The sequence below is a fragment of the Sesamum indicum genome, linkage group LG3 (genome assembly GCF_026168435.1).
Source record: "Sesamum indicum cultivar Baizhima isolate 11 linkage group LG3, ASM2616843v1, whole genome shotgun sequence".
Classification (NCBI taxonomy): Eukaryota; Viridiplantae; Streptophyta; class Magnoliopsida; order Lamiales; family Pedaliaceae; genus Sesamum; species Sesamum indicum.
Window position 1 is genome coordinate 3,830,542 of NC_142659.1, and position 17,256 is coordinate 3,847,797.

At 37.0% G+C, this 17,256-nt stretch overlaps 1 protein-coding gene across 10 annotated transcripts; it reads right to left on the reverse strand.

Annotated features, from left to right (window-relative positions):
- Positions 1-6,867: 6,867 nt before the first annotated feature.
- On the reverse strand, positions 6,868-16,236 carry LOC105157181 (uncharacterized). Of its 10 annotated transcripts, none has more exons than XR_847426.3 (7): positions 16,102-16,236; positions 15,620-15,986; positions 13,798-14,169; positions 9,279-13,652; positions 8,491-8,594; positions 8,198-8,276; positions 6,868-7,625 (listed from the first exon to the last, which is right to left on the reverse strand). XR_847426.3 is itself a non-coding variant. In XM_088878485.1 (5 exons), the coding sequence occupies exons 2-4, from the start codon at positions 15,731-15,733 to the stop codon at positions 9,312-9,314; spliced, it is 4,818 nt and encodes a 1,605-aa protein (XP_088734611.1). In that variant the 5' UTR covers positions 15,734-15,986; positions 16,102-16,236; the 3' UTR covers positions 6,868-7,625; positions 9,270-9,311. The 10 variants fall into 10 exon arrangements, 4 of the variants coding, with proteins under 4 accessions (XP_088734611.1, XP_011071813.2, XP_011071811.2 ...); XR_847424.3 differs by having other exon boundaries at positions 9,270-13,652; XR_847428.3 differs by lacking the exon at positions 8,491-8,594.
- Between the last annotated feature and the right edge of the window lie 1,020 nt (positions 16,237-17,256).

The following is a 17,256-nucleotide window of genomic DNA, read 5'->3' on the forward strand; positions in this document are numbered from 1 at the left end:
TTTTAAAAAAAGAAGATAAAACTAATTTATCAATTAATATAAATTTTAAAAAATTTAATAAATTAATTATCTTATTAGTTGAAAGGTATTTTTTTATTAAAAAAAAATGGAGCGGTAATTTTGCGATTGTGGAGTGCCTTTCTTATTTAGTATAGATTCAATAATTAACTTTTATCCCCAACACCTGCAAATACAATGAATTGTCCATAACTTCTTAAATTAAAGAATTTAAATTTATTCACTTTTTTCTATATATAATTTTTCCTTGGGTTTTTCAATTTAATAATTGTACGAAAACATTAGAGTTAAAAATAAATTTATAATTGAAAAAATTCTATCTTTTAGAAAATAAATAAATAAACTAAACAATGTTAAGATCACGTTTGTTGTATCCCGTGCGTACCAGCTTGTACTGAAATGTAGTACATGTTGCATATGTATGACACACGTAACTCATAAATTAGGTGAATTTTTATAATTTTATTGTCGTTTATTATTATAAATTATGCAATTATCTTAGGGTTCAACGTTTTTTTTTTTTTTTTTGTAAATGTTGGTATTACTATTAAGACTAAGATTGTAGAACTTATTATGCCAATTTATCGAAAAATAACGTAATACAATCAGTTGAGTATTTGCCCTTCAGCGGAAGCACGAGAAATCCTAACTCAACTATTACAAATTTATGGATTTTGAATCCTTAAATAATACAACTAGATTTACAACAAATAAATTACTTACAGAAGTGTTAAATAATGAAAGAATGCAGTAGATAAATATATAGGCTCAGGGAGCCAAAGATCCGGAGGGGTCAAATACACGGCTACGAGAAGGCTAGTAACCCGACACTCACGGTTGCTCTATTTCTCATCAAGAGAAACCCCACAAGTTCACTCAGGACCAGCCACAAAGAGGATTAAACCAACCACTACGGATTTTCACGAAGAAAACTCACGAACTCAAGGTATTTTTGTGCTATTGTGTTTAGATAATTATCGACAAAAAAAGGGGAATATTTATGCTAATGAAGAAGACGATGTAAGGGGAAGAATGGCGGTGGAGGATATTCCCAACACCCTAGAGAAGGCTCCATTGAAGAACTAGAGGATGAGGGGAAGACTAAGAGGTGAGTGAAGAAGGAGAGAGGGGACGATCGGCTGTTGTAAAAAAAAGAGGAGAGAAATTAGTGAGTAATATTTTAGGGTTAGGTTTTGGGGGTTAAAAGCTAACCGGGTCGGGTTATGGGCATGGGTTAATGGGTTATGGGTTGAGTAAGTGAGTTGGGCTCGGTGGAAGAAATAGAACCATCCAGTAAGTGTCTTTCGGCCTCCGTCAATTGGTCATGGGCTAAAATTATTTCACATTCTCTATCTTGGATCAGGACCCAATTGAGAATCTGACCCAAAGCCGGATCTTTGGCGTTCATCATATCCGAGAACTTTTACCTACGAAAGAGATGTTAGTAACATGATATCACAAGATATAGCACATAGCTCATTTTGTAATTAGCACTAAGCACTTTTAACAATCTACAATAATTAACACTAAGTTAATTTATAAGTAAAAAAAAAAACCAAGCTACAGCATATTGTCACCGAGGCACATTCAAAGACTCAACAAGCCACCAAGGCTACATCAAATAAAGATTTAGGCTCTTTCAGCCTCTTAGGCTAATCCATGCAGCTGCATAAGATAAAACTGTCACTAAGATATATAAAGACTCAACTAGCCACTTAGGCACACACATATGGTCACTAAGGCACAATCACACAACCACATAGGCAAAATTAAATATCCACATAGGCTCATTTTTAAGGACATTTAGCCACTTAGGCTAATCACACAAAGGCTTACTTTATTCACGAAGGAACATTGCACTTAACAAAAAAATTACACAAAGTGATCATAAGACGAAGAATTATAGATTGATACAAAATCAATAAACACTTAATTCTTCTTCTTCAAGCACTAAGTTTGTTTCTTCTTTATTTTTATTATTGTTAAACCTTTTTTGTCTTTTATAATTTTTTATGAAGTGGCCCTTTTTGCCATAATTGTAGCATCTCCTATCTTTATTTCTTTCTTCCTTAGCTTCTTCTTCGTTATCACTAGGCTCAGAATTTCTGTATTTTGTTTTTTCTGTAACAAAATTTACCTCATTTTGTTCCATATACGGTTTATTAGTCTTTAGATCAATTTCTTTACTCTTTAAACCGTTGATAACGGTTTCAAGACTAATATTATCTCAATTGTATTTAATAGCAGCTTTAACATCGCTATAATTATCAAGGATTGCATTTAACAAAACAATGGCAGAATAATCATCAGTATTTTTATCACCTGTTAATTTAATATCTTGAATCAATTTTGTGAAATCATCTATATTTTTGGACGAATCCAACTTATAACGAAAAGCTTTTCAAGTAAAAATAATTTACTTGGCAAGGATGTTTTCGTATATAATTTCTCTAATTTTTTCCACAAATCTTTTGTCGAAACTTGTTTTCCAACTTTTCTTAAAACAGTGTCAGATAAATTCAAAATAATGGAAGAATATGTATACTCGTCAATTTCTAATTTCTTTTCTTCATAAATATTTTCAGAGTATTTTCCTGCCATATTTTAAAACAATTTATTAATAATTTTAGAAACTTTATTTTAAAGATTTTTACTGTTAAAAAAAAATCTTCAGAAAAAACCGCTAAAAAATCGAAAACAGTTTTTACAAAAAAGTGATAGCTTCAATTTTTTTTTTTTTTAAATTTTGGTTTCTTCAAAAACAGTTTCCAAAAGTTTGAAAATTTTTGACAAGAAAATACAAACAAAATTCAACACAATTGCACACAAGAAATTCAAAGGCAGTAAATGGGTTTAAGCCAAAAAATTCAACCAAGCAAAAATGCTTATTCACAATAACAACAACAATACTCAGTATACAAAAAATAAATTATTCACAACAAATTCCCGAGAAAAATTACAGAATTTCCGGACTTCAAAAAAATCGAGGCCTTCCAGCCTAATTCTCGACTAGATACCTGGAGACCTCAAGGGTCCGGCCAGGTGGGAGAATAGGGGAATTAAACCGCGGTTAAGAGTAATAACAATAATAAAATTTCAACAAGATAATAGCACAAAGCAGAGAATAATTTCCAACAACTATAGAGGATATTTTTCAAAAATTTTGCACAAAAAGCAGCCAGAAATAGCAGCAAATTTCAACAGAAAACGTGGCAGAATTTTCAGATAATTATCGCCTAAAAATCGATAATAATAGCAGTCAAAAAATATCGGCAAAAGACAGATATCATCGGTAAGCAAGAAATCACCCAAAAATAGTCAATAGATCAACAGTAATATTTTGCGAAAAAAGTAAAGAAGGAGTTTAGAGAAGATTACCACCATTGAGGCGAAGAATCAGAGACGAGGCTTTGATACCACATTTGGGTCGGGCACAGGTGTTCCATGACTGGTACAAAGCCCATACCTTATGACATTCCAGCTTGTGAAAGGGTTTCGGGGCTTTGCTGTGCTCCCTGAGCCTCTTGCTGGACTTGATTTGGAATGGTCCTATCCAGTTGGGGCTTCGACTCGAATCTTCTCGGCTTAGGTTGAGGCCCTATGGAACCCGAAGACCCGTTATGAGTGGCTTGGAATACCTTCCACTCCTCAGGAGATCGACATTTCTATTCAAATGGAAAAATAATTTAAAAAAAAAAAGAATTTGAATTTTTTATTGCAATTTAATATTTCATCATTACAAGAAATAGAATATTTAATTATAATTAATTATCATTTATATAATTTTTGTATCAAAAGAACCCAAAAGTTAAATTTCGATCAACCCTGGATCACTCTAATTTCATCAAAACCTTGATTTTTCCTTCTGGCTCCTATTCTCCCATCAAAAACTTACAAAGATTGAAACAGTATGATCGAATCATTCAACACTATCAATCAAATATACATCCGCACATGCGCGAAAAAGAACTCCCGTCTATTTAGTTGCATACACAGAGAGGATTAGAAAGATAAAGGGGGGGGGGGAGAGAGAAGGAATGACTGGTAGAGAGAGAAAGTGGTGACTCATTGTTGGTGTAGATAGAGAAAATAGGGAAAGAAGAATATCGTCTGACTAGTGAAAAGACCACTTGGAGGGGGGGCAGATGGGGCAAAGAACGAGCATCATCAACAATCTCATACCCAAAGGCAGGGAAAAGCAACATAATGCGATCGTAGTGAAAAGTGTAGCAAGTTGACCGCATGGATTGGGGAATTTTCTACTCTAGGGACTTGTTCTTGTCAGCAATAGATAAGGTTTGGGCCTCCTCCAAGGGCGATTTTGGAATTACGACCACGATTCAAGAAAACATGAGACCCACTGTGGGGTTGGGGGTGGGCATGCGACAGGGCATTAAGGCTATTCCCCAAAATCCGAGGTGAAGTAGGTCATATAATTTTCTGCACATGAATTGCTTGAAAAAAGGGTGGCAGAAGATGTCGTTGTTTGTTTCATTTACTAGGCATCAAGGCATCATTTGATGTGGGGAGAGGGGGGGGGGGGGAGGCATCAAGTGGGCTGGCGGGCAGGGTGCATATGTTTCAAAACAGAAATAAAGAGGTATGTGGGCTACATTAGACTAAAGATATGTAGTTAGTGTAACAACTTCTTCAAGTCCTCTTGGCATTATTTTATTTCATTGCATTAACCTATATTTATGCTATCAACATTTGTTTTCTATCTGCATTGCTTTTTTCTTTTTTGAGCAAAAAACTTTATTACAATATGTCAATTATAAAAAAAATGACCATCATGAAACAATTTTCGTTGAATCAAACATTGTTAACCGGCAACTCAATTTTTACTAGTTAATTGCTATTAGTCCATACTAGCATTGGCATAGAAACTAAATATTTGACCATTAAATCACAATACTGGAGGTAGATATACCTATTATGAGATTAAAACGATAAAACAAAGATGACCAGAATCACTTGAATGTACAGTTGCCATTGCAACAACAACTGAACCCTTGAAGATTTCTCCTTCAATGCTTTTATCATACGTTATAGAGATATATGGAACTTTGCTAGGCAATTTCTATTATAGCGCATAAAAAATCAATACTCTTAAACTAAATGGAGGGTCTTTGGAATCCATTCCACATGGATAATGCGCATAAGTATATATAGTGCATAAAAAAAGACTAACTAAACATACAATATCATATTGTTGCTGGTGAATCTAAACTCGGAGAAACATGCACATCAATATTCAGTATCCAGGCGCGCCAAGTTTCATGCTTTCCGACAGTTAAAGTATGTATAGATGGTTAAGGATCTTTGTCCTCCCAGTACGGTTGAAACAACATACACAGAATGAAGCATCATAAGGTTTGATGTGCATCAGAGACTGGACATATAAATCTACTCGAGAACCATCCACGGCTTGAAGAGTATATCAACAAGGTGATGGTTTTGGATTTGCTCCAAAACTTGGAAAACCATACACTAGAAAGTAAGACGAAAAGCAGTTGAATGTTTAACTCCCATAAGAACATTCCCCAGTGGATATCCAAGAACTCAAGCGTGTCTGGTAATGCTTTAGAGCATACAGGCTTGCTTATAAATGTCACATTGAAATATATCCCTCCTTTTAAGTACGTCGGATGTCATTTCAGTGCATAAATCAATAGGCAAAAAAATGTGAATATCCTATTATTAAGTTATATTAAAAGCCATGTAGCTTTAACATTTGTGGCAACTATTTTAACTAGTAGAATATCACAGCGATATTATGCATTCCTCACACAAAACAATATTGTCAAGCTCTTACTATCTACAATAATACAAAATCAAACTCTTAACTTCTATGCAGTGTGGTTGTTGAATGTTGGAACTGGAGCAGCATCCTATTGAGCATAGATATCTTAATTTCAAGATTAGGTCGAATTTGACAAAATATGTTGTTTCTTATTTTGAATTATAGGTAACGATGACGTAACCGCAACATTAGACAAGATTTGAAGTTGATATCTTGTTTTCCGCCCTGCAGCTTGCTGACGTCCAAAGGGTAAAGGAATCAGTTTCTGACCTTTAAATTCTAGTTTGTAATAAAAATTATTTTAATTAATATATGAAGAAAATAACACATTAGTTATATAAATCACCCCTCCCTCATATGGTTTCTCAAACTCGACTCCCCGCGTGCATTATAACGGAAGATGAATTACGTGCTCCCACATATTCTACTATTTTGTTGCTGTTGATATCGCTCAACTGGTTGGTTCTCATCAGACAGCAAGTATAGCACATCAAATCCTTGCAAGAATCATGTCGATACACATCCAACTAGACTTGATGCATCTCAATCATGAGTGAGCTCGAGCTCAGCCAGCAAGTGTAGCTAGACATGATGCGCCTCAATCATGAGCAAAACGCTACAACATCGGGTTGTATGAAGAGAACTTCGGCTATAGCAGATAACATATCACTTGTGCTGACTAAAAGGAAAAATTACAATTATTCTCAGGAAGTTGCTCAAATCTTACATATAGAAAGATGCAGGTGACGCTGATGTCGCTAGAAACCAATTATTAAGGTCCCAAAAAATCACACCTTGCGCACTCTATGGTCTATCGTGCATCGGTGTCAACCAATGGAAGACATTTAATTACCACAATCATACACAAAAAAGTCAGTGAAGATTACAAAGATAAACGTTCACTGTTATGGCACCGAACACCTAGCAGAATTGATGACTTATAAATTCTCTACATCTTGCTCTTTTCAGCAACACCAAATTGCTCAAGGACTGGTTAAATGGTACAATGATGGAATTTAATAACCTTATGCTGGCAGATATCAAGATGCTTGAGAAGCAGTCGATTTGCTTTTCTTTGTTGCAAAGGTCAGATAAAAATATACAACAGCATGGGGAGGATCTTTGTAATACATTTCAAGAATGAGAGGGGGAAAGACTTGACCAAGGACATAGGTTCGTCTCCATAATGCAGGGGAAACACAAAAGTATAGTCTGCACATAAAAAGGCCTAAAAACAATTATATCATCATTGCTATGTGAATCTGATCTTGAGCTGTGGATTTAACATTAGGCAATGAACCTGCAAAGGTAGTAAGACAGTCAAGACCAACTAAAACTTACAAGAGAGGCCATAACAACTAAAACATGTGAGATGAAAAGCCTTAGTATCAAAACTCGGTAGAAATCTACTTATAAATATGTTTGCGAGAAATAAGGAAATTATAAAGAGCAAAGGATGATGAACAGCAGGTTCAAATTCAGAAGGGCTTCTATAAATTCAAGATCCAGCCTCCTCAGAATGGTTAGCCAGAAAATGTTGCAGAAACTGTTATGCACATCCATCTTCAGTATCCAGGTGCCAGATGTTCGAGCTTTCCGGCAGTTAAAATATATACAGGTGGATAAGGATCTCTGTCCTCCCAGTACAGTTTGTAAAGCATACACATTGAATGCTTCAGCATATAGTTTGATGCCCAAAAGAGATGAGCATCGGGAACCGGACATGTAAAAATCTACTTGATAAACCACCCATGGATTGAGGGAGTATCCCAGCAGGATGATGATCCAGTAATTGCTCCAAAAACTAAGAAATGCAAAATATAAAAGTTAGGTCCATATTAACAAGGCAATTTTAACGAGAAAATACAAACTGATACAGAAAAGTAGTTTTCAGCAATATCACAATTAAGCTGAAGTAGACACCAAAATTAAGATTGACATATTGGACTACACAACAGGGAGAAGCCGGATTTTCAACTGAGTTCACCCTTGTTCTACATACCAATGTACAATAATCTAAACCAAACACCGAAAATCAAATATTAACACGGTTGGACAGACAACATGGAGGAGACGCATTTTTCACTGCTTCCACTCTTGTTCTATAAACCCTTATACAGCAAGCAGATACTCCGGTCATATCGCACGTCATTCAATTACCCAAAATTATGATCGAGTAGCTTTTGCCCATCAGATATTTTAATTCCTAATTATCACGCCAATTCAGCCTAGATACTTTAAATCAAGGGAATTCTTACTATATTTTAACTCCTAATCATCATAACAATTCAGCCTAGAAACTTTAAATCAAGGGACTTCTTACTGTCATTGCCTATAACAATTATTCTGTTTCAGGCAAGTAAGAGAAGACCTTACCATCTTCTAGGCAGGTGTGAATCTATACACAATTCTTGCCATATGTAGTCTCCTAATGTTGGATGCCTTATCCCTTTCACTAAGATTGACATGAATATAAAGAAAAGCAACAAATCAGTGACAAGCAAGTTTATAAACAAGATTTTTGTATGACAAAGATTATTCTGTTTTCTGCACTGCAGAGTGCATTTTTCATAAACAAGTAGTTTTACATATTGATAGGCCTTACTGAAGATTGCACAGCAATAAGAACAAAACATTATGAAATAAGTCAAAAGCAGTTAACTGTTCACCTTCAACAACGACGATCAACTGTGATATTTGAGAACGAGAAGGTCCCATTGTGCATTAAGTAGAATTGCTAACAAATGTCAAGTATAGGTGAATTTTTCCTTTCCTGAGTAAATTGCATGTTATTCAGTGCATAATTTAACAGGCTGCAAAATGAACGTGCTACTTGAGGGTTTAAACGAAAGCATCTGGAGCTGATGTTGCAGGAGTATGTTTGGCATCAATCAGAACAGTGGCATATCATAGTGCTTTAGTGAATTATATTATAAATTCCTCACTAAGGATGGAGGCACAATAATGTCAAACATGCATATCCAAGTCCGACCTAGAACTACAAATCCTATACAGGTTCACACTCGGTGGGATTGTCTGACTGGGAACATAGAAGATTTCCCTGAAATTTTGACAAAGCTATTGTTAACTGTAGCACTTCAAAGTCTATCTCTAACTATTATCCAGCGAGTATTTCCAGAGAATCAAGAAGAATCACAAAATGTTCTAGTGCCTGCAACCCTCAAAATGAAAGATGCCCAAACTACTGTGCTAGTATCAGTTCAAAACAACACATTCCTTAAATAAGTCTGAGAGACTCTGAGCATATAGCATAGCATTTCAAGTCTTTATTGACTAACCAATCATTTTCTTGGAAAATCATCATCAAAATCAATTAGGAATTTTCATTTTTCAAGCTGATCACCTTTCATCCAGAAAACAGAAGACTTATAAAAGTGTAATATTACCAAACGTCATAGTAAACATTACTTGGGGGAAAAGAACTTACAGGACTTACAAGAATGCTGCAGTATGGAGCCGTCTACAGTTCCTACTGCCATGAAGACTGCTTATATCTGAAGCTTTCATTATCCCACCCTCCATCTGGCTCCTTCCTCTTCAAAATACTACCTGACATTGAGTACATCCTAGCTTGGTCCTCTGTTAGAGCTTGTGAACTGGCAACTGAATGTTGACTTGACGGTGGAGGCAACATATCCTCCCTGACTTCGCTTTCAATGGCTCCAGGGCCTGCGTTGAGGTCTAGACCCTGTCTACCCCACTTTCTGTTATTCTCCAACCCACCATTACTGCTGCTGTCCGGAAGACTAACCATATAAGGTCTCTGAAATTGGGATGAGATTGCACCAACTGAGCCCAACAACTGAGAATTCACAGGAGGAGCAAACAGCTTTGCTCCTGAAGAGGAATCAGCATATGACGTTGCTCCAACAGGAAAAGTGGCAGATGGAAGAGGAAAACTAGGCCCAAATGGAAACACAGGGAACTGGAAAGGACTAGATGGGAATGAAACTGCAGGAGATGATGACAAGACTGATCCTCTGTAAACATCAGGATTGAATTGAGCTATACCAGCAGGGCCAAATGTTCTCTGTGCTGCTCCAGGTGGAATAACTGGAAAGGGCTGGTCAGCACGATCCGGGATTATTGTTGGAATTGCCAAAGTTGAGTTAGTATACCCAGGGGGAAACCAAGATGTGAAACTCCCAAGCCCAGGATTACTCATTCTAGGGCTAACAGAAGGCAGCTGAGATGGTATATGAACCCTGACTTGTTGATTGATCGATAAATGCTCCATACTAGCATCATCAACCCCAGGCCCATCATTGAGATCAAAATCCCTCTGAACATCAGTAGTAGGTAGACCACTTAACGGTTTCACATGCACCCTGGAACCCTCTCCAATACGGTTGCTGCTGCTGGAGCATTGGCCAACCTCAGATGCTTCATCGACTCTATTCAAATCCAGATCCAGTCCTCCGGAGCTAAGAACTGGGATAGACCCTGAGTTTTCTTTCAGCAATGTGGAGAATTTATTTACGGAATCACTTGCCATACCAAGGGCCAATGCAGAGTCTCGAGAAGCAATTTCCTCAAGAACTCTTTCATCTGGCACATTCAAATCTATGTCCAACAGAGTGCGACCATTTTTGCTGGTAGAAGCATCACATGACAAACTTGTGGAAGGCAACGCCATTTCAATAACTTTTCTGGGTTCAGCTGGCCGAAATGCGCTAGTTGCAGCAGACCCCTTCCACCCGAGTTCCACTTTACTTCTCAATAAGTCCGCTGGAGGAACAAAGGGACCTTTGGCAGCAGCAGCCACCGTAATGGAACCAGGATGGCAACTAGGGATGGGATCTACAGAAAATGGGAGAGTGTTAATCATCGGACCACTGGTTGAATCAGTAGCTATTAAACTGACAGGCTCGCCATATTTCCCATCATCAAAGATGAGACCTTCATTTAAGTCAAACTTTATTTTTGAATCTTGAACAGATGCTGGTGCAGCAGAAGAAGCCTCTCCAACAGTGGAAGCAGACTCCGCTTCATCCACTTCAACTCCAGCAGTCTTCGATCCTCTCAACTCATGATTCTTCTGAGCTTCATGGACCACAGGCACAGGAAATCCTCCCTCAGCGAGTGAACAATCAGCAGTCTCTTTCTTATCAATGTTGACCTCCATATCACGACGCTTGAGGTCATTACTACTAAGAAACGAATCAGCAACACTATTACCTTCTGTAGCTGTGTTTCTGTCAACTGGCCAACCAAAGTTCTCTCTTTCAGCATTAGTCATGGGAGTCTTTGAATCCATTTCTCTAACTTTGACTTCATTGCTAGTTTCAGACACTAGGCTCTGGACAGGTGCAGTTTGCTGCAGCTTTTCATTACTAGCTTTCTCTGCAGTAGTAAAGTTCTGCTGAGAGTTAGTTCCCATCTCCAATCCTTCATTTACATCATGCTTGCAGTCCTCAACACACGATTTATTTAACAATGCAACTTTACCAATTAAGTTCACGTTGTCTGTATCTAAAAGATCTTTACCAGCCTTGTCCTCAGTGTCAGCAGCATTAGTTTCATCACCCTTACAATTTAGTATACTATCAGCATTAACATCATTTGACGGGGCCTTTTCCTCCTGAATTCCTTTATTTCCCTCACCACCACTTATCTTGTCATTGGTGTCTGCATCTTGATTTGACGTCTCTGTAGTGGAGAACACAGGGTCGATGGTGCTTCTCAAGAATGAACTGACAGAGTCAAGAGGTTTATTGCGCTCTTTAACAGGTAGATCTGCAGAAGTATGGGCTGGACCACGAATTACATCAACAGAACACATAAGTGATGCTTGTTTAGGCAAATTTGAACTGTCTTCAGACCCTGAACTACTATCTAAAGCAGCTTGTTTCTTGTCGTCACTTTCAGCATCATTCACAAACTGACTTTGACATCCTTGAACCTGATCTTCAGGTGAAGACTTTGATTTTGCACTAAAGGAGACTTCCTGGACTGCAGGGGTGCTTCTTTCTGTTGAATCAGTTGGTGAAACCAATTCAGATCGGGACATTTCCCCAGTTGCCACACTAGCAAGTAAGTTCATTCCAATATCATCCTCAAGGGACAATGAAGAATGTGCTTCAGAATATTTAGCGCAGCTCTCAATTAAAGCATTCATGGGGCTGAAAGAAGCTTCATGCAACTTTGTTGACTTCACATCATTCTTCTTCGGGCCTTCAATTAATAATCTCCTGGAGTCCACAATTGACGTACTTTTCTCATCATCAGGAACACCTGCAGGTGATGCGGCACCATCACGAGATGCATCCTTTCTGTCATTGCTTTGACAAGAATCCAAATTGATGTCAGATCGAGATGCATCACTTTTCTCCTTTGGAATCGTGTCAAGCTGCTCGACTTTGTCAGAAAGACCGGGAGAAGAAGTTTGGCTGCTCATAATAGAAGGGTCATCAAGACCACTGACACCTCGTGTGGGACTTCGCACCAGGTTTGGTATCTTAACAACAAGCTTATGATTGCAAGCTTCACTGGTGGGTCCATCAAGGACTCTTTCACTTGTTAAAGCAGACTGCGATAACTTATCTGAAGCAGTACTTCTGTGCACTAAAGAACTTCTGCTTGAACTGTTTTCTTTCTGACCTGCATTTACCACTGGAAAACCACTGCCTTTTCGGTTACGAGAACTACTACTTGATATCTTACCAGCAATGGCTGAAACTGTAGGGGAACTCCTCCCCTCCTCCTTAACAGAGATTGACTGACTGTAACTATGAGACTGGTTAGAACTACTGCTCCTATCCTCCCTAGTTATAGGGGCATCAGGACTGCCACCAACAGAAATTCCTGGTTGGCTTTCCTTGCCAGATGTATGTGGTGATGCAGGCTTCACTGGCCCAGGAGATGAAGATGCAGATTTTGTGATATTTTCCCCATGCGAGGACTTTATTGAAATAGTTTTAGATGCGGACTGCTGGGTAATTGAGCTTTTCATGGCAACATCAGACCCATTTGGAGTTTTCACAGCATGGGATGCCTCGGTAAGGCGTGATTTTGAAGACCACACAGATGTGCCTTGGGTTGAACCAGACTTTGCATCAATACTAATCATTTCTGCTTCAACACCTTTCTTCCATGTGTCAACTAAACTCCGTGCCTTCCTTTGAATTTCCATGTTTTTATTTGAACGTAGATGATTCACAGATCTGCCAATATTGCACATTTGAAGGGCATGAAGATTCACTGGAAGTTTATCCAGTGCACGAAGTAAAACCAAAAGAAATTCCTCAACAGATTTATCACAATCCTTTGAACTATTACCACTGCCAACTTTTCCTTTATGGATGTCCTGGAGCCACTCATCCAATACAGGTAAACCCCTGAGCTGAACAAATCGCTGAAGGCACTCAACCTTCTCAGTGGCAGCTATTACACCAGCAAGCATCAAACGACTAGTCAAATCCATTTTTCTCTCCGCTCTATCAGATTGCATTAATTGGATGAGCTTCTCAACACCTTCCAAATCCACGACTCCTCCTTTTTCAGTTATTCTTGCAATATCAGATTTCAAACTACTTTCAGCTTTGTACTGAGCAGAATCACCATCTTCTGTCCTTGAAGAACGATCCCGTTTGACAGGATCAGCTGTATGATCTCCTCTTTCCCTCTTTTTTCCCTTAACTTGGGAAGGAAAGGAAGTCCCACTATTTTGAACATGATCAGGCCCAGGTTTCAATTGGGAGACTGAATTCGGGCCATTAACTTGTTTTGGAGAACGACCACCAGGCTGCAACATACCATGCATTTCTGATCTTGTTTTGTATAAGAGCTGGTCTACTTCTTCCTGTAGCTCCTGGGAAATCATTTAGTGTAAATGAGAACCCTGAAAAAGATTATGACCAACAAAAATAATGCTCACCCACTTACTCCCACCCTTGCCAATCAAGTAAAAACAAAAAATTATAAACTGAGAAAAAAAATTGCAAATGATAACTAACATTAATGTAATCTTGATCTGTTAGCCACCATAAACACTTGTTCTCAATGTCATAGACGCGCCGGCAAACAAAAGAGGATGTCCCTGTGGGAAGTTCTGCACCTCTAGGAAGAAATGCAACTTTACACGGATGAAGTACTGAGGCAGCAGGTATCTCGTCCTTGTGAAATGAATAAAAGATTTCGTTCGGAGCACTGTCCAGCAGAGAGCCTTTTCCAAGCTTTAGCTCAGCCGGTCGATAAAGCCAATTGACTCCTAAATGCAAGTTATTGTCTTTCCTTGAAGTCAACCAGCGAATTAAACCAATGAAAGGAGGAGAATCCTGAGGAGGTTTGAAAAGTGCACAATCACCAACACTGATTTTGCGGCCATCCTGCAAGAAGATTACAAACTTGATTGTCCTCGGCATTAGAGAATAAAGATTTAAGTTTTCAGTTATAAAACACCTGAGGTTGACAAGTTACTAACATTACTGAAAAAGGCATCTGAGGTTTCTCTGGTTTTCATATTTCAGTATATTGTTTTTCACTTAGCTAAGTCACAAAGTAACATTTTTCTTCAAGCATTTTCCTAAAGTATCCGAACCATAACAGGTTATATGGATAAGGTTCCGTAAATAATTATCAATTGAGATTATTGGTAATAAACTGCATTTCCCGAAATAAGATTAGTATCAAACACAAGTATGATATGGATATGATAACATGGTTGGCGTATTATATTTTATACATTCATGCAAACAAAAACAATCATTTACAGCACTCTAGACAAGCAAACTTATCCCTGGTACAAACTGAAAAAGGCCCAAACATCTAGTTCATAAAACAATGAATGACTATCATTAAAGAAAATACTATGAATTACTGGTCATATAACACAAAGCCCACATAAGGACCATGCGATTTAGTTGCATGATTGTCATCGAGATCTCTTAAGACCCTTGCTTTTCTAAAACATTGGTTGTGGTGAAGTTGTAGGGAACTTTGAGGATGGGAGTCTTATATATTATTTTTTCAGAAACTCTCTAAGTATAGAGGTCGACTCTATAGTTAAGGAACTGAGCTCAGCTGGTTCCATCCTCAAGTGTGCAGGTAATGATTTTAATGCTAAGCGGTAATGATGCCATTCAGCTGGATTTATGTTGCCTTAGTTGTCTGGGTCTGCAATTTTGGCCAGGGTAGGGCAGGGTGGGCAAATGAGACACTGATAAAGGAAAGTGCAGAAAGACCAACGTGGCAAAGGACCCAAAAGGGGACTAACAAGTCATTGGAATATTGCAAAAGACTAGTAAACATGCCTGTGCACAGAGGAATTCATAGTGAAACACATATGAAGCAGAGGAAGTGAGGAACACTTGAAATTTAACTGCATAGAATTAAAATTTACAGTAGGTCTGGTCACAAAACCCATCAAAGTCTCAAATCATTTAAGACAAACAAAAATGATGAATTTGGGAAGACACTTCACATGATTGGGTAGAATCTACATACATCATCAACACTAGAACACTTATTGATGCCAAATAACAAATCAACATGGCAAATAAATCAAGCCTTCCGAAGAACTTCACAGGCATTATTATGAACAATCATAAAATACATACATATAATAGATATTTAATATAATAACTCCCAATGAATTAAAGTCTCCACGTGGTATATGCAACATTTTACAAACAGCGGATACATGACAACCACAAGTTATCAATGAAATCAACTAGTTCAGCGGATTTTAATGTATTTATTCAAAAACAACACGAAAAAATAAAAAAATCCGAGAGACATAGATAGAGGAAAAAGGGGGAGAAGACAAAAAATACCCACCTTAAAGAACGAATTTGAATCCGCAGCAATTACAGTTGGGTGCATATGCCAACTGCTACTGCTTTGTGAACTTCTACAACTGCCCTCACCTTCCGTCTGAACCCTCCCATGCATAATAAAAACCCCTCCTTTGCATTTTTCCCAATTTGTAAACAACTAAAAACCCTAGCTTCAACCATCAATCCCGGGAATTTTCACCGTTTCCGCTTCTCACATACCCAAAAACCCTAATAACCACCAATTCAACCTCTTCCCATAAACCCTAGAAATCCCCAATCACCAACTCGAAAAACCCTGGATCATTCAAAATTACTGATTACAAACAGCTTCAATCACCGAAATTCTCAAGCGCCTTCAATCCTGCGATCTGCACAACACAAATTACTTACTCACATAACCTTCCGATCCAATCGAACATGTAATATGGACATAAAACTGCTAAATGAATGAATTGACGTTTAGACACGAATTCAATTGCATACATAAAGGAGCAATTCTGCGGGATTTGCTGAATCTACAGAGAGATTGAAGGCAGGCCTAAGGGATTTGATGAATCTGCAGACAGATAAAAGAGGGAAATTTTTCAGAAATGAGCAGATGGCGAGAGGAAACACCGCAGTTTTTATTTTCTCAATGGGAACACGGAACTTTGGTATAATTATATTTGCGCCCCGCTTTTTTCGTAAAATCTCGTTATCACCCCTGCAGTTACAATCATCATAAAGAAATTACTTGACTTTTATTTTCTTTTTTAGATTTTCTTGAATAAAAGTAATTATTAACCTCTATTTATTGGAATTGAATTTTATATTTTAAATTATATTACGTATTTTCATCTAATTATTTTATCAGCAACAATACAATATATACCTTATTTTACGAATTTTTCATTTTGAAAGACTTAATCGTACAAAACTGAATTAAAAATATATTTATAATCAAAAAAATTTTATTTTTTAGAAAATAAATAAATAAACTAAATAATGACACAGTAATGTTTATTGCATCCCGTGTGTACGTGTGCTAGTGCTTGTAGTGAAGTATAGTACATATTGCCCGTGTTCGACACATCTAATTCTTAAAATTAGGTGAAATTTTATAATTTTATTGACGTTGATTATTACATCTATACAATTATTTGAGCATCCAACATTTTCTTGTAAATGTTGGTATTACTATTACGATCAAGATAGTTGAATTTATTACGCAAATTTATCGAAAAATAATAGAATATAATCGGATGATTATTTTAAAAATTGAAATATCAAGAATCCTACCGAATTTATTAAAGTATGGAGGATAAGCTTTATCAAAGTCCATATCTTCTCCCACAACTTCAAAAAGAGGATGTCACCAAAAAAAATTTTAAAAAACTATATAAAGTCATATATAAATTCACTTATAAACATATTTATTTTGATTATAAAAGTAAAACCTTGATTGTTTAGATAAAATAAAATAATATAACTTATGAAATGTGTAGAATAGTTATTTTGTTTTTAAAAATTTAATAAAACCTCTTTAATGAAGTCGTAATAGACGATATTTTTAAATAAAGTTCTTTTTCTGAAAATATATTACTAAACAATTTTCAATGTTTTATAAGATCTTATAATCATATTTTTAGAGAAAAAAGA